General features: G+C 38.2%; 1 protein-coding gene across 9 annotated transcripts in view; it reads left to right on the plus strand.

The window, feature by feature from the left end:
• Positions 1-23057, plus strand: part of EPS8 (EGFR pathway substrate 8, signaling adaptor) — a 149406-nt gene that overhangs the window by 88423 nt on the left and 37926 nt on the right. For all 9 annotated transcript variants that reach the window (XM_075115080.1, XM_075115071.1, XM_075115054.1 and 6 more), the window contains 8 exons: positions 2599-2689; positions 3779-3852; positions 14046-14113; positions 16037-16198; positions 16397-16546; positions 18824-18906; positions 20934-21070; positions 22764-22837. In XM_075115080.1, the coding sequence (XP_074971181.1) occupies positions 2628-2689; positions 3779-3852; positions 14046-14113; positions 16037-16198; positions 16397-16546; positions 18824-18906; positions 20934-21070; positions 22764-22837 (810 nt within the window). In that variant the 5' untranslated portion in view covers positions 2599-2627. The remainder of the gene's footprint in view (positions 1-2598; positions 2690-3778; positions 3853-14045; positions 14114-16036; positions 16199-16396; positions 16547-18823; positions 18907-20933; positions 21071-22763; positions 22838-23057) is intronic.

Consider the following 23057-nt stretch of genomic DNA (forward strand, 5'->3'; position numbering starts at 1 on the left):
CAAAGTAGTTGTCTTGGCATTTCAAAAGCATTGTATATTTGTTTTTTTTAACAGTGGAAAAATGCATAAGGAACAGGAAATATCATTTACTCAACTATTAAATAGCAAGTGGCATTTTGTTTGCATATCAGCTAAACTCACTGAAACTTTTGTGCTTACTTGGCAGAATGAGCTTTGGTGGTGGTGGGGTTTTTTTGAAAAACAGACATAACTTCTGTTATGACTTCAGATTTTCATTATCAATTGATTAAAAATATAATTTAAAAGCTTTTTATATTTACTCTAAGTGGTATTATGCCTAACAGTGGGCAAGTATTTAGTAATGAGGTACATTTTCTTCCTCTAATGTGAAAATCTGATGGTCAGCTTCATTGCTGCTTTAAAACTCAGTGTGTTATGATAACTTCAAAGACTGAAGCTTAAAGTTCTAGTATATTACATTCCTTCCACTTAAAATATGTTTTGCCACTTTCATAAAAGTGGAGTACAAATAACAAATTAGGTGTTTGTCAGATTAAGATGTCAGACAAGTGAAATAATTTTGAGGGAGTCTAAACCCACGTTTTTTTCCAGATCTCTGTTTAAAGCAGATAGTGGCGGAATTTGTTATAAATAGGGCTATGAAAAAAATCACAAATGATAAAAGGGTATGGCAAATAGAATTATTAAATAAGTGTTATCTTTATAAAAGTGTGTCTGGAAAGTAGAGGAAGTAGGGGGATACTGAAAAGCAATGGACATAATTTGTGTGACTTTTTTTGATGTGGTCACTCTTAGGAAGCTAATCACAGGGTGAACTGTTAAGCACAGTAGCAAAATTGAGCAGTGGTTGCATATGATAAGAATTAATAGCTGATAGGAAGTGTTGAAGAGCTTAATGGCAGTGAGAGCTGTGCACTCTGAGTAGCTCTGGTCCATGCAGTTGCTGAAATGGAACAAGTTGTGCACAGTGTCCTGGCAAATTCTGCTGAAAAAATGAATATTTTTATTCTTTCAAGTCATGGGACAATTTCAGGATGCTTCCCAAGGGTTGTAATTGCTAATGAATTGAGCAGCACTCGGCACAGATAGTAATTTATTGGAGACAGCTGCTAAGTACTGCACTCTATAAAAAGTGACTTAGAGCAGCCAAACAGGCTACCAGGTTGGACATGTGATTTATTCATGAGGATATGCAGGAGAAATGGAAGGAAAACATGGATATGTCAGTAAAGACGTTTTGCAAGGAGCAACCAAAGATTTAAAAGAAAAAACTTTAAGAAAAGATTCTAAGCCAGATCACCAAGTATATGCTCCCTAAAGGCAATACCATGCTTCCACATGATTACACCTGTCACGTAATCAATGCAGACTGGCTCTAGTTAGCTTTGTTAACCGCATGGCAGGTAGGAGTTCCTCAGGTATGAAAATGACTCTGTTCTCAGTACAGAAGACCAAAAGGAGCTTGTACATCTCTTGAAATGACAGAAAACTTGAGAGCTGAGAACAGAATTTGATTGTGATTGTATTTTTGCATGAAAGAGGAAAGTAGTACATAGGTGGATACAAAATACAGTACGTCCTGTAGGTAGGTCAGCTGCTGCCTCTTTGTAAAACAGGAAGAGAACTGTTTAAGTGAGGCAGAAAGCTGACAGTGATTCAGAAGATAAGGTGGTTGTAAGGTGGCTCTAGTACAACAAAGCAGGTTGTGCTTACTTTGGAACTGGAGCTTTTGTTAGGTACAAATTTTATCTGACATACTTTTGACTATTTTGCTGAGTTAAAAGGAATCTTTTTTCTATTTAATGACTGAGATGTAGAGAAATATTCAAATATATATCATTCATGTAGGTATAAATGAAAGCATATTTGCCCACGGTAAATTTGAATAGAGATTTGTTAGTTGTTTACAGGCTTATGAGAGTCACTTTCCAGAGTCAATTTTAACTTCAGTGGGCATGTTATTAAAAGGAGGAGGCATTCGTTTAACTGATTCATCATAATTTTTTCAGTATGACTGTTATATGAGAGGTTTCATTTGACATACCAGTTTTTCAGGATGTTAAATGCTGCTTAAAAAAAAAAAAGAAGCTTTTTTTAGTCCCAAAATAGCTAGCCAAGTTTCCTTCTGTGCTAACAATTGTGTTTTGTTTTGATAATGCACCTTTCTTACAATTCAACTGATAGGTTTGATAAAATATGTATCAAAAGGTCATTTTAAAAGTTTTCATTTGTAAGAATGAATTGAGGATTAAAATCAAGCATGCTTGACTGTTAAAGTTGCCATTTGGAACATCTTGTTCACTTCTGCAGTAGATGTTCTTTGTTAAGTCAGCCTTTTGTTTCTAAAGCTATACCTAAAGACCATTGTATCAATAATAATGGCTTTATTCACTAAACTATAAATTATTTGAAGCAATAACTATCAAATTGCAATTGAGGGAAGTTCCATAACAGGTCTTTAAGGCATCACTGCGTACAAATAATAACAGTTGAGCTTGTTGATGCAATTCCTTTCCCATTTCAACCATAATTTTCTCATTAGGTTTGTATTGCATGTGTATTAAACCTTCATCTTGTAAAAGACTTCAATTCATATGCTGTTATTTCTCTTCCCAGATTGTTTCCCTCAGTAAGTGACAGTAAGAATGAATGGACATATATCAAACACCCCTCCCGGTGGATATGGAAGTTACTTTCCTCAAATGAAGTAAGGTTATGCCTTTGATTTTCCTTTAATGGACCAAAAATACTGTTGTATTTTCTTCTTTACGCTTTCATTTTTGATAGAGCTATAATTATTAGATCCCATAGGAATAATACAAAGGCAGTTTCTGTAAAAAAATGTGCAGTTTCCAAACCATGTAACCAAACTGACAGATATCATCTGACTGATTTTTGTATTAGTGTAAAGATAAAGCTTTATTACTGAATGGAATCATCTGGAACAAAAAAGTAAATTTCTGTAGCCATAACATACTTATTACATTTGTCAGCGAGGTCTTTGTATACATGAGATGTTTAAGGTTAGCTCTGAGTGAATGCATTTTTATGCATAAAAGATGAGGCTGCCCTTTCCATCTGTGAGAAAATATCATTTCCCAGTAAACAGAACTGAGCAACTGTTACCTGAAAGTGTTACCTTGTCTGAGATAAGAGAATGTTCCTTGTGTCAGAAGCATGGCACTAGGCTCATTCACAGCACTAATGAGAATTGGCCTAATCTGATGCTGAAGAGCCTGTATTTGTGTACGGAGCAGGGCATCTGTGCTGTCATCTGCTTCTCATATTGTCCCCTTAAAGTGGGTTTGTATATGACTCATTCTTTTGTTACACTGGAAGGGTGTTGGATTGCTTTTTCATTTGTTGCAGGGAATGATAGTCCTTTTAAGTCTTTTATGAAGAGCAGTTAAAATTGTTAAAAACAATTAAAACGTGTGCATGCAGGAAAAAGCCCCCAGATCCTACCAAGTCTTTGGCAGAGTCTATTATTATTATTTATTATTGCTGCTGTTATTATTATTATTTAGTGATATTGGTTACTTACATTATGGCAGTATACCACACCCCCATTGTGTGTGATGTTTTAATGCAAAAAAAAAACCCAGCTTAAAAGGGCTTCCAGCCTAAGTGAAACTTCATTTTATTCATGGTGCAGAACAATTATCCAGTATCATTACCTTTGTTATTAACATTGTAGGTGTGTGTAGTCCTGTGTAAGGGAAGGGTTTTTTTCAGTGCCTGTTTCTGTGTGGCAAATACATCTATACAGAAGTTAACCAGAAGTGTTTTCTTCCAGTGGCTATGGTTCACCAACATTTGCTCAGGTGGAGAGGGAGCAGAATTCACGAACAAGTGCAAAAGCTCTTTATGGTAAGGTGGCATAAAGTCTCTAAACATTTGTGTTAAAATTGTTGTTTAAGTATTGGTTTGTGATGTCATGGTGAAAATATTTTATGCATATAAATCTGGAACTGTATCTACATATACATATGTGTGTGTGCATAAACAAAATTAAAGAATAAAGTGATTTTATTCCTACTAAAACTGACCAGGCTAGCTATAGAATGCTTTTATGGTTTACTTAGCAGGGAACCCCCACCTGCTAATTTTAAAGGCAGCAATCTATAAAGCATTTATCACAAAACTAAGAGTGATCCTATAGCTAAGGTGTGTACCAGTGAGAAGGCATTCTTCGGGGACCTAGCTGTGCTATAGGTTTAATTCATGACCTGTGTCTCCCCCACCTCCCCACCTTTATCTGCTGCTAGCAGAAAAGGAATTTACAATATTATTCTTGTTTGACACAGGGATTTCATGGCGGTTAGGTCTGATGTAACAGATTTGGAGCCCTATTTGGCCTGCTATTTTTGACAGGCTTTGTGACTGTCAAATGTGATGTTACATATAAATGCCTAAAGGTTTTTGCACTTACCAGCTACAGTTGCTCCTATTTGTCTTGGCTCTATACGCTACTCTAGCCCGTGGCCAAATCACTGTGGAGGCAGAATGTAGTCATTTTCCTTACCAGCCAAATTGCACCATTTCCTGGTTGTCCACCTCCACTGTGAATATATCCTGCTGATAACTGTGCTGGTAATGAAAATACAAGCGACAGCGAAGCTGGGAGGTGTTCTGCTGTGTAAATCTGTGCCTGTTGTTAAATGCTCTTTTGAAAGTCAGTACAACTGATAAGACTGGAAGAATAAGGTTTGCAGTGAGAACCCAGTCCTGTGCAGCACCCATGGCATCTCAGCTGGCTCTCCCTTGCTGCATCTACCACCTCCTCTGCAGGTTAACAAACTGGAAAACACAACGAGCAGCGGCTAGTAACCGCAACATCCTTAGTAGTAACTAATCTTTCCTCACTCCTCTTTTGGTTGAGGTGATGGCTGGGAGTGACCTCGGGGTTAGGGGAGCAAGGGCAGGATGCTTTGTGGCATTAGGACAGCGTCAACTTTGCCCTTGGAAGAATAGCCTTCAGGCCTTGAGTTTGGTTACTCATCTGTGAGCACATGAGAAGAACTTTGTTGTACAGGTTGCCTTGTTGGCTTTCAAACTGCTTTGAAATTATTGAGGTTCAAAGCCTAAGGAGGAGATGGGAGGTGCCCTAGCTTTGTGTCCTGTGGAAAGAGTAGTAGTGTGAAGAAGCTGACGTGGTTTTGTGGCTGAAAGCACTGTGCTAGAGTAGCGAGGAGATCCACATCTAGAAAAATCATCTAAGACAGTAGTAGAAACCATTTGAAACACTTGTCATTTAAAAATGATGTTGCATGTAAATCATTTTAAGTTTATATTTATCTTTTTTAGTGGTATGCTACGAAAGTCAATCCCTTGACATAGTATTAAAAGCAGGAACCGCAACTGAGGAAAATTCTGAACTGATCGTTTTAAACAGTGATTTCTGCATCCTGTATGGGTTGACTCAAAAAACCGATTGCATGTGTTGACAGAAATAGTAGGTGGTAACAGAAACCAGCAAGAGACATTGCGAAAAACTCTTAGCACATTATTTCTTTATGAGACATTATGAGAGCGTTGCACTCTTTCATTTTATATAATCATAATAATTTTTCAAGAGTACATGATTTGAACAGGGTGGAAGTATCAGGAAATGTTTTAACCATGTCCGTTAATCTTTGTGCGCTTTTAAAATAATACCTCTCCAAGCGGTTTCATATCAAACATGTTATGGGATAGTCATATGTCAGTAGAAGACAGGGACAAGCAAGTAAATTTGAAGCATATAATGGTAAATAGCCTTTTACTTCTAAAATATTTAATTCAATTCAGGTACTAATTGACAAAGCTTACCATATAACTGCTACGTGGCGGCTCTTGTAAAATGAATTGTTGATCTTGGTTCACTTCCATTGTTGGTAGATCTATCACAAAACTATAGCTGCAGTTGCCAGGAACTGAATGAAGTAGAAGGCTCAATTATCCTGGATCCTGGAGCTCTGAGTAAAGATGCATTGGCATAGCTTTGAGAGAGGAGCTTGCACATTTTACTGCTTCTGCTCTATTTTGTATGCATAAAAAACTAGTCTGTCAGTATTGCCAAATGTATGAACTAGAGAAAACAAGGAAAACACCTAAAACCATTCTCAAATTGAAAGCAATTTTTTTAAAAAAAAAATTTAGCAATTCTGCTGCATCCCATGTGTGTCTTTTCTTCCTTTGTGATGTTAGGCTTTTTTGTGCATGCTGTCCCAAGGGAGCGGGGAAGCAGTTGAGTGATACTGGAGTTGTTAAAATGTGTTAAAAATGTTTATTATAAAAAATATTATTTATAATTGATTTATATTTAATAGCTAACTTAAGTATTTTGAGATCCATGCAACTGAAAGCCTATAAAGCAGACTTTTAAAATATTTTCTGTCATTTACTTATGTATTAAATGTACATGTCTTATTTATGTAAATACATAAAGCTCTCATATTTAATAGATTCACTTGGAATATACTGGAAAAAATAGATGCAATTTTACTGTAGAAGTAAAACGGGCCTTTTTTTTTGTTTTAATAAAATGTGACAACGTAATGTTAGCAAACCTTGTCCATCACAACCTTCCCTTTTCATGGAAGACTTTTGAATGTCATTTGGGCTAAAGCACCTGTCCATGGGTATCAGCAAGTGCAGATCTTGAATTCAATTTCTTCCAAGCACAGTAAAGACTAAAAAATTATTATTATTATTATTATTGGTTTTTGTTTTGTTGTTGTTACGTGTATATATGTGTATGTCATGGCATGAAGTTTATCTCTGGAGTCCCAGTGCTGAGGTGGTTCGTGATTCTTCAGTCCTTTGGTCATCAGGCAGGAGGTTGACCTCAGTGCCAGTAGGGAAGGAGGCTGGAGTTTTGTTGGTGTTACAGACAGTTCAGTTAAAAACTAGACTGGAGCCATCACTATCTCTGATGTGGTTATCTGATAGGAAAAACTTCCTGGAAACGGCCTTTTTTCCTGTGTCAAATAATCTATTTTCACTCATTTCCTTCCTGAAATGAACTGTTTTCTATTTGCATGACAAATCTCTTGCTGGACTGGGAGGGAAGATGCTCTCTACACATTCTTATGGGTTTTATTTCATTATTTAGTTTCTGATCTTTCGGTCTGAAATTGGTTTTGGCTTTTACTGTCATCTGTTGTTCTAGCATTGGCTTCTCCATCTGTCTTCTGCAGCTTTGCTTTCATGGAGACATGCTATCCGTTGCTGCCAAAAGCCGGGGCTGTGCGGGGAGCTTGCCAGTGGGTGAAACAGCATGGAGCAGTCCCATTCCCCAGGATTAGAGAGCTAGTGGTTTGCTCCAGATTGCTAGGTTATTATATGGCACAGAACTGAAAGATGTTACTAAAATTGTCTTCATGAATGCATCAGAAAAGGCTAGGTGTTTTAAAACATTGTGTTTATACTGTCATGGCTGTGATTAGGTGCTAGCAGTGAAATTGCATGTGTATTTTTGCATTGCTCAAATACCTCATTGAGAGCAAGAACTGTAGTGTAATAAATTCAAGGAAATCACAAGCAGATCATAGACTAGGTAAACCAGTCCATTGAAAGAAGCCATCCATGTAACATGCTTGTGTTATTTGATACTCAAATGAACTAAGCTGACAGTTGGCTTCTAACCGATACACTGATAGCTAGTTCCACATAGCCATCAGGGAGAAGCTTGTGGCACGGATCACTGGAAGTGATGGTGTCTGCTCCTCTCTTAATGAGATTTGTTTTGAACTCAAGTTTTGACCTTTCTCCCGGATGTGTAGGTCACGTCTCCTGCACTTTGCTCTCAGTCTCAAGTTGAGTTTTTCCAGCTGCTGCAATACGTTCTTGAAGGAGTGTCCGCAGTCAGTCCAATGCAAACCATGAATGTACAGCAGTAAACTAAGTATTGGTCTTTCTGCTTGATGATGTGTGGTAATAATTTATACTGTCACTCCAGGATTCTTAGGACAGCTTGTGAGGGCAACTCTTAATCTGTCTCCCCATGGATTGCCATCAGATTTCAGAGCTTTTCCTCTTTATGCACTGTACAGACATTTTCCAGTTTGACTATGGCAGGGGAAGGTGGGACCACCATTATCCTTCTTTATGCTATCATAAGCATAGCACTGATAACATTTATTACATCTGGCCTATGCAATTATTTGTAAGATACCAGAGGAAGTCTAGGCATCGGGATTCCTCGTTTCTGTTTTAGGCTTTTAGGAACTGAAAATCCGTTGTGCCTAAAGGAATCATAGCCCTAACCAGCACCACCCATGCTTCATTTCATCTGTTAAGACCCAGACTGAGATCTTTTGCGTTTGGTAAGAATTTTCTCTACCTAGCTAAAGAATTAGATTTCTCGTGGTGTAATCATTTCTCTGTGTGGTCTTCTGGACAGTGGCACAGAGCCAGGCTACAGCAGAGTTTACTAAGCAGCTTTCTGATTTGCCATATTGCTGCACCTGCTTCCAGTTGGAAAAGTGGGTGAGACAGGACTCTAGCTATGTCAGGTTCTGTTCATAGCTCTGCCGCAAGACACCTTGGGCCACACTGGTTTTTCTGTCTGAAACTGTGGAAAAGTTATCTTTCCAAAGTATGAAACAGTCCTTCACAGTAATAACTGGGGAGAGCACAGAGTTCTTAGTGTAGGGAGGGCAAGGAAGAGAATGAGCGATGGCAATCTCAAGTCCTGGATATCTGTGTCATGCACTGTCTAGCATATTCTTGGCTTGCCTAAAAGTCTTTGCTTAAGAGGTCATTTTTTTGTTTCTGGTATTTTGGCTGCTTCTAAAATGGTATGAAATCAGTACCTTTTCACGTCTTTGAAACCAGAAACAGTGTCAATTCCTGATTCAGTAAGTTCACAAAGACATGAATAGTAATAGCATCTCTCCACATGAGACAGCAGGAAGAGTATTAGTTTCTGTGGATCATAGTTTGTGTTACTTTGAAAGGTTTAGTAGCTGGTAGATCTTACAGTCAGGACCTATGAGTGAAAAGCTGTGCAGCTTTTAAGTTTATTGCCCTTGCCTTGTGAGAGATTTTATTTTGCTCAAACTCCTCTGGGTTGCATTTGCTATGAGTTGTAATTAAGAATTTAAGTGGCTTCTGCCATGACCCTTTTTTATTTTTATTTTTTTTCCTTTATCAGAGGGAAGAACAGGTAAATTGTGTGCAGCATATCAGCGGGGTTTCAGCTAACTGTGCTATTAAGGCTGCACTGTATTTTACATGTTGGATGTAAGCTCTGCAGTAAGTAGAGTAAATAGGAAAAAACTCGGTAGTTTTGATGGTTTTATTAATCCGTTGATAGTTTTATACATCCTATCGGGAAGTTTCTGTTGCAGAATTTTGCTTTAGCTTCAATAACTCTTTTCATGCGTGAAGGGAGCCATGAGGAGCTGAGACTGATTGGGAGGATTAGGAGGGTGAAATGGAGCATACAAAACTTACTTTTTCTTTTTTTTTTCCCCAGTGTCAGGGGTTGACCCTAGCCAGCAACTAAGGATCTACTCAGTTGTTTGCTCATTCCCTCTCTCCTCCCTGCAGCAGGGTAGGGGAGAGAATCGGATCAAGATAAAGACAGCTTAATAAGTGTAGGAAAGAGGGGGAGGGGAAAAACCTGAAAAACCCCAAGTAACACAAAGGCAGTCACTCATCACATCCCACAAGTAGACCAATGCCCAGGCAGTCTCTGAGCATGGCCTACTTTGGAAAGACTACCCACCGATTTTATTGCTGAGCATGACATTATGCAGTATGGAATAGCCCTTTGGTCAGTTGGGGTCAGCTGTCCTAGCTCTGTCCTCTTCCAACCTCTTGTGCACCCCCAGCCTGCTCACTGGGGTGGCAGAGTGAGAAATAGAGAAGGTCTTTTGACACTGTTCAGCAATAGCTAAAACATCCCTATGTTATTAACACTGTTTTGGTGACAAATCCAAAACACAGCACCATATAGGCTGCTGTGAAGAAAATAAACGCTATCCCAGCCAGACCCAGTACATTCAGTAAGTCAGAAAATTCTGTTGCTCGTTTTCAATAGTAGGGTATGAGTTACTTGCATTTGAAGGTCATGTAATAAGTCAAGAGGTGTTTTCAGGGTTTCTATAAAACCAGTAAGATTAATATTCATGAATAATAATCAACCACTTTCATATGTGAAAGAGTTGAGGAGATTGAAGCTACATTTTCAGAAGCATGGCAATGGGCAGCTCTGTAGGAAAAGAACTAAAATAAGGAGCTGTATATGGATGAAAAAAACTGAGACTATCACGTGCTCAGATATATCTGACTTGGAGGTGGAAATGTGGAAGTGTTGTAGGAATAAACAGCAGACCCATGTCATCTGGGTAGAGAAGAATGCAGAACAGGTTTGAAGGCTTATATCAATTTTGCTAGAAGTCCAAGGCAGCGGAGCCACATCAGCAGAAGGGGGTGCAAAAGGTTTTGTGTCCTCCGTTCTGAGGGCAAGGTGAGAACTTGTGGAGTTTTGTAGGTAGAATCTGGGACATGAGCCAGGCACCAGGAGAAAGCAGAGGCTCAGATTTAGTTTTGAGCTACTGGCAAAAACCATGGGAAGGGGGATGCATTCTAGATGCCAGTCTGTTTTGGTTTTGTTTTACCTTTTTTCTTTTTTCTTTTTTTCTTTTTATGTTCATATTATCATGGGGGAACTTTATTCATTCTTCCTTCAGTGCAATTTATGCCAGGCAGCCAAGAAAACAATCTCTCAGGGAGCCTGGGTTAATCACAGCTGGGCTGACCCTATAAGGGAAAGGAGACCCACTTTCTAACTATTGAATTGTAAAAAGGTTGAAAAACGAAGGTTGAGGCAAAAGCCTTCCAGAAGAAATGGAAGAATTTTGCCTGATGCTAGGGCACTTATTAGAAGATGTATATTGAAGGGTGAATAATTTCAGGATAGAGCGGTTACCCATAGTATCTACCTCTAGCTCCTCTATAGCAGTGTTGACAGCATTCACAGCTGCTATAAGCCACTTCTTAGCTCATCCAGAACTACATAAAAGTTGTAGCACTGAGCAGTAATTAAGAGCCTGTGATGCACCCTCTTTTGGCTTTGCTTTTGTCTGTGACTGCAACGAGACTTGGAAACTAAAGACTTGGGGAAAAAAAACACTTGGAAACCAAACCCAGTTTAGTTTGCATGTTTCACTGAAGAATTTAGATTTTGTCACTTTCTTGGACTCCCGGAAGAGGGAATCTCCAAGTCTGCATAAGGGACATACGTTACTTGGTAGTTTTGGTAGAAGGGCCTATAGGATAACAAAAAATGGTGGTTGATGCCCCATGCCTGACAGTGCCTAAGAGGCCTTTGGACAATGCCCTTGATAACATGCTTTAACTTTTGGTCCACACTGAAATCGTCAGGCAGTTGGACTAGATGATTGTTGTAGGTCCCTTCCAAGTGAAATATTCTTTTTCTATTCTAAACGATAACTTGGATCTCTAGCAGATTCTAATAATCATTCTACCTGCATTAAGGAAATTGATATGTAAATAGGAATTGTTGCTGAACTCAGTATGGACCATTAGGTGTTGTCACCTTACTTTTTGTTTATTAACACGAACACAAATTGACTTCTGCTAATTGGAAGTTTTATTGAAGTTCTTGTTACTCTTCTATTGTAATTAAAAATGCAGAACTTGAGGGGCTTTCCTTGGCTCTCAAGAGTAAGCAATCACGGATTTTATTAGCATCCAGAGAGCAATATTTCTTACATAAACACTGTTGTTTTCACCATGACATAGTGTGTTGAAAACCTTGCCATCATGTCTATTGTGAATGTTAGGGCTGCTCTGTGGAAGAGGATATGTTAATCAGTGCTACAAACAGTTTTGGAGGTCCTGTCTTAACACAGGACAAAATTTCGGTGAAGCAGGGCAAGGAATCTCTTGCAAAAGTTACTCTCTCCTTAATTCCTTTGAGCCTCTATATATTCTTTATTTAAAACAACTCTAACTTTATTGTTTGCAGGATTTATAAACCTTACAGTGGATATAAAATTTCTTATCCTGGTTTAATTTGATATTGTTAAAATAATACTTTTGCTTACCTAAAAAAAGATAATGACAGTCAAAGCTGAATATTTGATGAATTGCTGAGATAAGCGACTTCTTTTTAAAGCATATATTCTTTCTTACTGGATGGTATTTAACTATCATTTACACTCCATAACAGAAGACTGTTAACTGATTCCCTTGGAGATGCAAGTAATTCTATGAGGTTAAACTAGACACTATTTTTTTTTAATTCCCTGTTTTGTTAGGAACAGATGGACTTTACTTCTTCAGATCATCATCCAAACAAAAAAAGAAAGGTAGCAAATCAGACAGTACTGCTTTACTGACTGTGTTGTTGGGGTGTGCGTGTGTCTATTGTGGTTAAAAAGAAAATCAGAAAAAAAACCACCTTTGAGTAACATGCTGTAAAAGCAGAAATAGTAGTTAATGTTGGAATCAATGCAGATCCTCTGCCCTGGCATTTCATAATAATGGATAACTAAGACATTTATTTTAAAATATTCACACACCTAATTAAAAATTCTGATAATCCATGGGGTTCTTGAATTTGGCTGATTGCACTGCACGCTTCTGTTGCTACAGCAAACTGAGTAGCTGCTGTACAGTAGTAAGATGACTCTGCTGCATGAGCAGTGTTTGTCATCATGGGAAGGGGTCTTCAAGCCAGTGAGGGATTTCAGAACCTATACTCTCCCTCGAAAGTCAGTGAGAACTGGAGAAATAAATGGGCATGATTATAAAAGGTGGCAAACACTTCTACAAGTGACACCTGAAAATGAGGGCACTGTGATGTATCTGTCAGCACCTGAAATTCCTGTCTGTAGGAGCCCTGGTCACAGAATAGCCTTTTACAGTGTGGCTTTTATGGTGTCCTCACTGCAGATCTCTGTATGCCACAATCACGTGCTTGGTAGTAGTCAGCATTTTTTTATTTTGCAAAAAGTAACTTATCTTTCCTGTCAACAGAATCACACACTTTTGTTTCCCCCCCAAGTACTCACAGTATGATGAAACTGATGGATTATGTATGTACATCAGGTACTTTCCTTCTGAACAAAATTAAACCACCTATTTTACTTGAAGATCAGAAATTAAGTTATTTAATGAAATGGAGAGAAAAGAGTTGCCTACTTGCAGAGTTTCCTTGGACCTCTCTCGGCCAAGTATCCTAGTGACTTCCTCCCTTAGGCGAAGCTCCTGGTGTTCCAGATTGAGCTCTTCAGAGGTTATGGTCAAAAAGAGAAAAACCTTCCAAGTGTTGCATTCAAATTTTTTACACTGAAGTTGGAAAGTTTTCTTTAGTATTCATCTGAATTCATTCTTTTGTGGTGTGGTTGTGTGTCATGTCTTCATCTTGCATTTTCCCTTCTCTCGTCTCCTGGTTTGATACTGATCTATTGTATGGACTAAAAGGCAAACAATGTCTCTGATTTTGCAGCATTTTGTTTTGTTCAACTACAAAATATTTCTGTTTAGAGATATTTGGTGTGTATTTCTTCTTGCCCCTTTCCATGCATATTTCTGCACTGGGAATTCATTAAATTGAATGCTTTAGGAAGAAATAAAGGATGAGTCAGCTCTGGTTTGTGTGTGGCTTTGTTGTTTTGTGGTTTTAACATGTATGTCAGAAAATACTTACACTTTCAAGTGCGTTCATACAAATTCAGTAAGCCTGATGCTGGCTAACCTATTGTTACCAAAGTGGCAAGCCAGTGATTTTAATAATCAGGCTTCCCAGTGAAGCGTTTTCGGTCAGAACACTGCTTCCCTCCGGTGTCCTGACTCTCTGTGATGAGATAATGGGCTTTTGTTTGCCCCCAGCCAGCGCTCTCTTAACATCGTTGGTGTAAGTATGATCCCTGTGCTGGACTATGTGGGAGTGAAGGTTTTTTCTGTTGAAATACAGAAATTATCAGCAGCTCATCTTCTGCTTTCATATATGGAACTAGTCTGAGGTGTCTTTGAGAAGTATTCAAAACAGCACGATAAGAAGTTGAATGAATAATTACTCTTTCTTTTTCTCCCATCTCTAGAACAAAGAAAGAATTATGCACGAGACAGTGCCAGCAGCATATCCGAAACTTCACAGTATCACGTAGAGGTGAGACGAGGAGCGATCTACCAATTATAGCTTTCTGTTACATGCAGTTCTTTTTGTCTACATGACTTTTGAGGATAAATATGCTTGAAGACACATACGTCTTCCAAAATATCCTGCCAGCCCGAGGTCACTTCAGAACAGATTACGCTGAAATGTCTCAAATTCTATGGCTCTGCCATAATAAGCTGAAATTTTGATGTAGAAGAATGTAAGCAAAGTAGTGCGTAGTTTGGCGAACAGACAGGACTTCTCAATGGGATATCAGTTCAACGTGTTATGTTGCCCTGTCTCTGAACCTGGCTTGTTGCAAGGATGAGGCAGAGCTGAAAAACCCTGTGCTGCTGACAAGGCACGCTGGACGATATTTAAGATTAATACTTTCATCAGTTGTAATCAGCAGAGGTGACAGAATATTCAGAAAGAGCTGAGCATTAACCCCTAAAAGTCCCGGTTAGACTACTCTGTAGTACTTAAATATATTCTGCCTGCACAGATTCTTCCCCAGGGTGGAGTGCAAAGTATGTTACTTCCTGTCTTAACCCGCTTTGCAGAATTACTGTGTGCTGCTGTCATATTTTATTCAGGAGTAGATATGTTTAAAATATTCAGCAAAGTAAGCCCTGGTGCTCATATGTAGCCTGTTAAGCACTTTTGGATGCAATGCCTCATTCTGTAGTCTTACTTTGGCACAAGCTTTCTCCCAGTGCCATCAGACTACTGTCGTGAGTTAAGCCAACTCTTGCAAATATTCTCAGCTCCTTTTTGCTGGGTTTTAAATTAGCTGTAAATTATGAGATCATATGCAGAAGAGTCTTAACTTCAAGTGCTTCTAACTGTCTATTTTTCTTTGGTTTCTTCATAACAGTTTTGGTACTGTACTGGCGTAAAAATTAGTACTTGTATTTGGAGTCTAAGCAGTCCTGTGTGAGCAGCCAGTAGAGAGCTTGTTTCACATCTTTTAAATACTTTGATTATATGCAGCTTATATCTACTCTTTTGTCTGTCATTACTAAGTGCTGTTAACCTGTAATAGAAGAAAACATACTTTATCTTTTTTCTTTTTTTAAAAAAAAGTTATTTAGAAAATAGATGTGCAGGCATATATTAAAATTGGTTCGCCTTGAATGAGTGTAACCAGGTCTTCAATAAGAATGTGAAGCTGGATTTATGCCCAGATAAAATGAAATAATTTTATGGGTTGTCTTGCATGGCTGGCGTGTTGAAGGAGAAATTGTCAAAACCATAATGACAGGGAAGCTAGTCGAGGTGATGTCTATGAGGCAGTGTTTCATTTCTAGACCATTAATTGAATCTGGAGAATATTCCAAGTTGATGATGAGCAAAAGTAGTTAGTATACTACATTTCTACTGTGATCCTTATAAAAGAAGGAACTAGCCTGTCCATAAGGTATCCCAGTCAGATGCAAGCCCATCATGGTTGCCACTGGTGTGCTACTTGGCAGCTCTAGAAGAGATGAGGGCGCTCCAGGTCAGAGTGGTGGTGGAGGTGTGTTGGCAGGGTGTTTGTATGAGGCTTCTGCTGATGCTTCCTGGATTCAGCTTGCCAAGAGAGACAGGTTTTCACTCCTCAAGAAAGCTAATTAAATACTCAGGGTTTAATTCCAGCTGTGAAACCTGAAAGATGTCAGAATATGTCTTCAAGTCTAACCACTTTCTTTAGTGAGGAAATGACAGAGGATGACAAACAATGAGTTACAAAAATCAGTTGAATTAAAATGACATTATGGACTAAACAGCCTCTCTTATGGCTTATTGGAGGGATCTGTCATACGCAAAGGCACTTCTATTCATGAATAATTTGTATTGCTGTTTCCTGGCAATTTGAATACTGATATTGCCTAGCCATAGAGAAAAATACATATGTTTGTGGTTTTTGTTTTTAATGTACGTCCCATTCACTAGCACTTGACCACCTTTGTTCTGGACCGAAAAGAGGCAATGATTACCGTAGATGATGGAATAAGGAAGCTGAAATTGCTGGATGCCAAAGGCAAAGTGTGGACTCAAGATATGATTCTTCAAGTGGATGACAAAGCTGTCAGTTTGGTAGACTTGGAATCAAAGGTAAGATCTGTGAATGGCAGTCTCATTTTCAGAGAGAGAGAAAAGGGAACAGGCAGAAAAATTAGGTATGTGAGATTCAGTATTTTAATTAGCTTATTATCACTTTCCCTTTTTAACTCATGCAGCTTTTCTGAGATCAGGACACTGTATAGTAAAGTGATGTTTTGTATTTGTGGTTTTCTTTTTCTCTTCCGGCAGAATGAACTGGAGAATTTTCCTTTAAGCACAATTCAGCATTGCCAAGCTGTGATGAATGCATGCAATTACAATTCAATTCTTGCATTAGTATGTAAAGAACCAACCCAAAACAAGCCCGATTTACATCTTTTCCAATGTGATGAGATTAAGGTAAGGTAGTAATGGAGTTCTGCTGTGATTTATTTGAATAAGAGAAATTTTATGAACTGGCAAGTTTGGTGGATAAAATCAAATGGGCTGATTCATAGAAAATATCTTTTATTCTTATAAATACGCTTTAAGCTTAATGCATTTATGATATCAACATTACTTGCAGTATGTCAGTAAATGTGGCATAGTATGTCTTGCAAGACAGTAGTCCTGCATGTAAAGTGAATATTTAGTGCATATGCAAATATGTCATTACTGCAAATACTGATTCTTGGGCTCTGTAGCTGTTCATTTAGGTTTGCAAATGAGTAATGCTATGAAATATTTGTGTGGTTTACATTCACACTTGTGAAGAAAGTGGTGTAAAATAGTTTGTTACCTCTCATTTAATTTATAATCTGCAAAGAACTCATCCGAGCCTTGATTCTTACTTAGTCTTTCCCATGTTCTGCTGTTTTTGTCACTGAACAATTAAACCTTCTCTACATGCCCACCTCTCTGCATCTCTGCTCTGCCAGGGAGATAATGAAAAGGAAAATATTACTTGCAGGAGGGGCAAAACAAAGGAAGAGATTGTTTGTCTCTGATTAAAATATTTCTTTCAAGTGTAAATAATTTTTTTTAATGTATTCTGCTATACTTATGTATTTCCAGGGTTAAAAATTTTAATTTCTGTTAGTTACTTTATGTAGTTGGTATTTCTTTAAATTCCAGTTGATAATTTCATGGGGATTTTAAAATTCCTTTGTAGTAGTTCATGCCATCGTCTTAAAACAACAGATTGCTAATCGCATTGTGCAACCATTTTTAAATTGGTATAGTGAGAGTGGAGTGGAGGTGACTAGCTAATTTTGTGATTAGTTGCACAGAATCTGCTGTTTCAATGGAAATTGGGATCCTGTGAGAATTTCACGTGGCATTATGTTAAATAACGCAAGCATCCTTGTTGAGATCTAGTTGGACCCAACTTCCCAAAGTGTAGAGGTGGTCTCTTTTCTTCAGACTTTCATCTTTTGAAGTTGTTCCTCTGTGTACAAATAAAAATGCAGAGCACGTAAGGATGACTTGGAAGTCCGGATCCCTTTTTCTTCTGAGGTACTGTTTGAGTCTGTGACCATAGCCTAGCTTTTGTTCCTTACCCACGAAACTTGGCTCTTTTTGAAAGGGTAGGTCTTTCTCCCTTGCCTTTTTCCTGCTTTTGATTAAAAGTTACCATGAACCTCCAGAGCCTCTGCAATAAAAAATTAGTCAAAATCTATAATATCTGGGGCATTCAATATTTTCTAGACAAATTGTTAAATATCAAGAGTATGATTAATGGAATTCTTCTGCGTTTTAAGTTCCTCAAATCCCCTTAAGTTTTTTCTATTAATTCTTTAACCTTAATGTATCCCTCGTCCATATTCTGTAGTGTGATTCATTATAGCCTGAGAAATCCTTTAATCCCCTTGGATGCTAAATTCAACAGAGTCTTCTGGTCCCAGCAGAAGTTACATATTCCTCCCAAAAACGTACATACTTCTCCATTACGAGGGGACTAAGAAAACTCTGGACCTTGTAAAGTGAGCCAGACGCTGACAGATTTGGGCCTTGACAACCTGCGTAGGAAATTAATTTGTCAGCTGAGATGTGTCAGCTACGAGAAGCCATTACCTATTTAATGCAAAATTTATTAAAATAATGCCGTAGACGTGCATCAAAATTTCACTTGTGGGCCACTGGTAGAGGCAGACTGCAGCTGTGAAGAGGCATGCACCAACAGGTTAGGAAATGTTCTGAAGAATTCATCTATTTAATCAAAGAGAAATTAGGGTCTGTTGTTACTTCTTAAAAGAAACTGTATCACTGCAAGTTACTTCCCTAATCCTTTATGCTGCTACTATCTATAGTAATTTTGCTGCTACTATACTTAGTAGATTTTTTTAATAGTATGTCTTTCCCCTAACGTGCTTGAGAAAAACAAAAATTACGTATGTGGAGGGAAAAGAATAGCTTATTCAATAATGGTTGACTTGGGATAATTACAGCTCTTCATTTGGTATCTAGATGACGTGCTCATCTGATAATAACACTTGAGATTGGAACAGTGACAAAAATACTGACTGCCAGACAATAGCATTATGTGTTTCTTCATTCAGTTTATGTACAAAATAATTTATCCCAGAACTTCTAAATAAATGGACTTTGATAAGGGATTCTGGAATCTAAAGATGCCCTAAAAAAAGTGCATGAGGAGATATAGCTGATAACTGGTGGTTTCTGCTTCTGTCTCTTTAGGCTAGCTTTATTCATGAAGATATTGAAAGTGCAATCAGTGACAGCAAGAGTGGGAAGCAGAAGAAGAGGCTTGAAACACTGAGGTAAAACCCCAATTTTATGCAGTATATAGGATCACCAAATAGTGTTACAGCATTCAGAAGCCCTCCAAGTCTGCCTGCTGTTTTTTACTCTTTATTGCTATTTGATAATATACTTCCAAAACCACATGTAGAGGCCTTGATTTAATAATTTTCTCAAGCTCTTTCAGTTTATAGTGTCACTCTTACCTTTCCTGGTTCTACCTTAGTGACAGGAACAGCTGACATCATGACATTACCACTTGCCAGAGAGTAGTATTGCATGTCTTAGCTCTGCATATGGGTCAAGTAGTTCAGGATTTAAATTAAAAACATAAATGTTCCATAACTCCAAGTAAATAAGATGAGGATAAAATATTTTTGCATCTAAAGATGTTAAATAAAACAGTAACTGGGATCGAATAATCTTTCTGCCTGGATGTTTAATGATGCTAAGATTCCTTGTTTCCCTGGTAGTGAAACTTCTCTGCCCCTTGCAAAATGTGGAGGGAAAGAGACTGTTGGGTTCAGAGAAGATTAATATGGAAATGAGAGGTAGCCAAAAGAAGCATAGAAACAAGGGCACAAATATAATATGTACTGCATGGTAATGGTGGTGGTTTGTTGAATAGTTAGTATGTAACTGTGTCCTCATGGTATCTCTCAATAACACTTAGTTTTGTGGTGGCGTCTCTGCTGGACAAAAATCATTAAGTAAAAACACCACCATTAGAGGAATGAGCTTATAACAGTCTTAGCTACCTGTTGAATTCTGATACGCAACTCATGAAGTTTTTGTAGAGTAACGGGTGCTCCTATGAAAACAAAACAAAAACTTAACTGTGTCTAACTTCTCTCTGTGGGTTTTAAAGTAAATAAGTAGACTTTGCTGTTTGTGGGACTGCAACAAACAGATATATAAGCATATAGAGGCAATCCAGAAGGATGCAAACACATTGGATGTGCTGGGAAACTAATGAGATTTAATTGGGAAAAGAATGTAGGTCAGTAAATCTGGTAGGAAAAATAATCCAAGACACCAGTCTCTGAGGGCTATGAGGCCAAGAGATCGTAAGTGAATGACAGTTTAGCGCCAGTTACTCATTGTCGTATCACGTACATGCTGGCATCAGGTCATGGGAGAGACTCTCCTGCCTGACATTGCATGATTGAGTTGCTGCAAGGTTATTGACAAGTAGAAACGTGGGATATGTAGAACAGCGCCCAGGAGACTGGAGTTCAAAGACCAAATAACACTTGACACATTGTGTTGTTGTTGTTGAATGCCATGAACGAGATGGGATTATAAAGAGGTGAATTCAAGGTGGAGATCTTGCTTTCAAATAGGGATGTGGGGAAGGGATGGGATCTGCGTATGACAGGAGTTGTTGGGATTTTTTCATCTGTTGGTATGAAGTTGCAGAATAACTTCAAACAGCTCTTTCCTTATGGTATTTAAAACTAGATTAAGAACTGAAAAACTGGAAAATTGTGGGTGGGAACATTGATACATCTGTATCAAGACAGGATGAACAGGCCACCTATATAAAGAGGAAAATCAGCCCATAAATTTAGTTGGTTTTGTTGGTAGGGTTTTAAGAAACAGGTGGTTGGCAACCTGTGAAATTTAGGGAATAGATGCTCAATTGTGGTGACTGAAAGGTAACTTCTAACGAAGACTTTCACACAAAATGGAAGTCCAGTCATTGAACTGCATGTGGCAGTAAAAATGCCACCTACTAAACCCAAGGCACTGAATTCACTTGAGTAAGCTGACAGGCCTCTAGACATCACATTCTGTGGCACTGCTTGGGGATTTCCCACATGGCCAGGTGATGAAGGTTTGCCAACCCCATCATGGAGTGGATTTCCTACTACGTTTAATATATTTACACATCATGGTCTTGAGTACTGCTTACTTGGTAAGTTCACAGTATGCTCAAGAGTAGAGGAGGTCCTTGAAAAACCTCCTTGTCTTCTCTGATTAAGCACTAGAAAATAGAACGTTTCTCCTTCAAGTGTCACTTGTGGTCTTTCTTTTCTTCCTCTAGGATGATATCCAAAGCTGACAGTGCCATCCCTCCACCGCCGCAGGCACCTGCCCCTGTGCCACCAGGAACCATCACCCAAGTGGATGTGAGAAGCCGCGTGGCGGCATGGTCCGCGTGGGCTGCAGAGCAGGGGGAGTGTGAGTATTTCTGGGAGGCTGCTGCCACAAGTGCAGTGACAAACAATTGCTCTGGGCAATACGTTTTTACGATCCTTGGTAATAACAAAAATAATTTGGAAAGACCGCCTTCATAAAGATTACCGTAATTGAATCCAGATACAGAAATGGTTGTACGAGGTCACCCCTCTGTCCTCGCTGAGAGCAGGCAGGATTATTTTCCCAGTCTAGTTTGAAATGCCCCAAGCCACTGTTGCCTGATCCAGGGAATAAGACCTGACTGTCATAATCTGACTTGTCATTTACTTGCACTTATCTGGCTTCTGAATTTCTGTTCAGAGCTTTGTTTAGTTGTGTTTTTCTGGATGGGGGTGTGGGCTACTGATTTTATCTTGGGCATTTTTGTGAACATAACAACATTCACAGTAGTCAGTACTGTCATAAATCTAGTAACTTAATGATGCTTTCTTTAGTAACAGGGAGAGAGTAGGCCAGATATTTCAGAAAATTAAAAAATATAATCAAGGATTAAAAGGTGACTGGAGATCAGCATTATTTATTTTATATTCATTGTTATAATGGGATGTATGGCTAAACCAGTTTATGGGTTTGGGTTTGATTTTTTTTTTTTTTTGTTCTAAAGCCTGAACTAAGGAATGTTGTAGCATTTCTGATGGGTTTGAATTTCTTTGTCTGTTCAGTTTTTTAAGTCTCTAATGGAAATATTTTTATTTAGATCAGATTTTTTTTAAAAAAATATTTTTTTAGAAACTGTAAAGCTCCTTCTTTAAAACAGGCTGTATGAAGGGAATAATCTTGGTTAAGGGGAAGCCTTTTTTGCTTTTGGTTTGTGGTTTTTTTTGTTGTTGTTGTTTGTTGTTTTTTAATAGTAGATACTAAAATTTTAGTATCTCCTATCTAATTTTACTAAAATTAGAATTAGAAGTCATCAACCATGGAGTCTTTATCATTCTTGGTTTATTAAACTATATCTCTCTTGCCAGACCACTTGTGGATCTGAGTTCCTGCAGTTCCTTTTATTCCATTCATGTGGATCTTTTCTAAAACATATTTACTAAAATCCCACCTGTTAACAAAAGCAATACGGTATTTAGTGTGACTGAGAAACGTAAAGCTTATAATTTCTCAAAATATTAACCTTTTTTATTTTCAGGTAGAAGTCACTGACTCCATTATTTGGAAATACCTGCTTTATCACATCATCATCTCACATTTCTGTGTTGCCAGACTTGGTCACTCTGCCCAAATTCCTACATCCCTTTTTTGCTTATTACCTTTTACATCAAAATTGTCTTTGAAGTCATGGCTACATTGCTCACTTCTGCTGGAGTAGCTTTCAGCATATTTTGCAAAACAGGATGATTTCTCATTACATTGTATTTGTAATCGACCACTTTCTGCTTTAATTTTTTGTTTCAGACCATGGTACCACACTTCTGTGTTTAATTTCATTTATGCAGCTAAGCTGACTGAAAGCATACACCTAAGCTTTTCTTTTTTTGTGAGACTTGGCAGGATCAGGCATTAGGGTGCAAGTCTTTCAGGTTGTGTGGAGTCCTTGCAAACTGAACGGTACAAACATTGCCCAACTTTTTCCTACAACAGTATGATTTCAAGCATAAGCCGTATAGGAAGAGTTGGTTACTAATTCTGTGTATATGGATGACTTATTCTTTTCTTCCCTTTTCTGCAGTTGAAAAACATAGACAATACCATGATCATGAAGAAACAGCAGAGATGATAGCAGCCAGGATTGACAGAGATGTTGTAAGTGAGACACTACAAGCCATATTGCTTAATGTCTGTGAAATTTTGCAGCTCTACTTCGTGGGAAGAGTTTTTCCAATGAGAAATCGAGTTCTAGAGGAAAGCTTTCCAGGCAGCCTATGCTTGTGTGGTAGACCTAAAAATGAATAGGCAGTAGTTCTTTTCTTTTTTTTAAAAAAAAAAAAAAGAGAAAGAAAAAAATACTGAATGTACATGCAAA

Source organism: Phalacrocorax aristotelis, chromosome 1, assembly GCF_949628215.1.
Source record: "Phalacrocorax aristotelis chromosome 1, bGulAri2.1, whole genome shotgun sequence".
In the NCBI taxonomy this organism is placed as follows: Eukaryota; Metazoa; Chordata; class Aves; order Suliformes; family Phalacrocoracidae; genus Phalacrocorax; species Phalacrocorax aristotelis.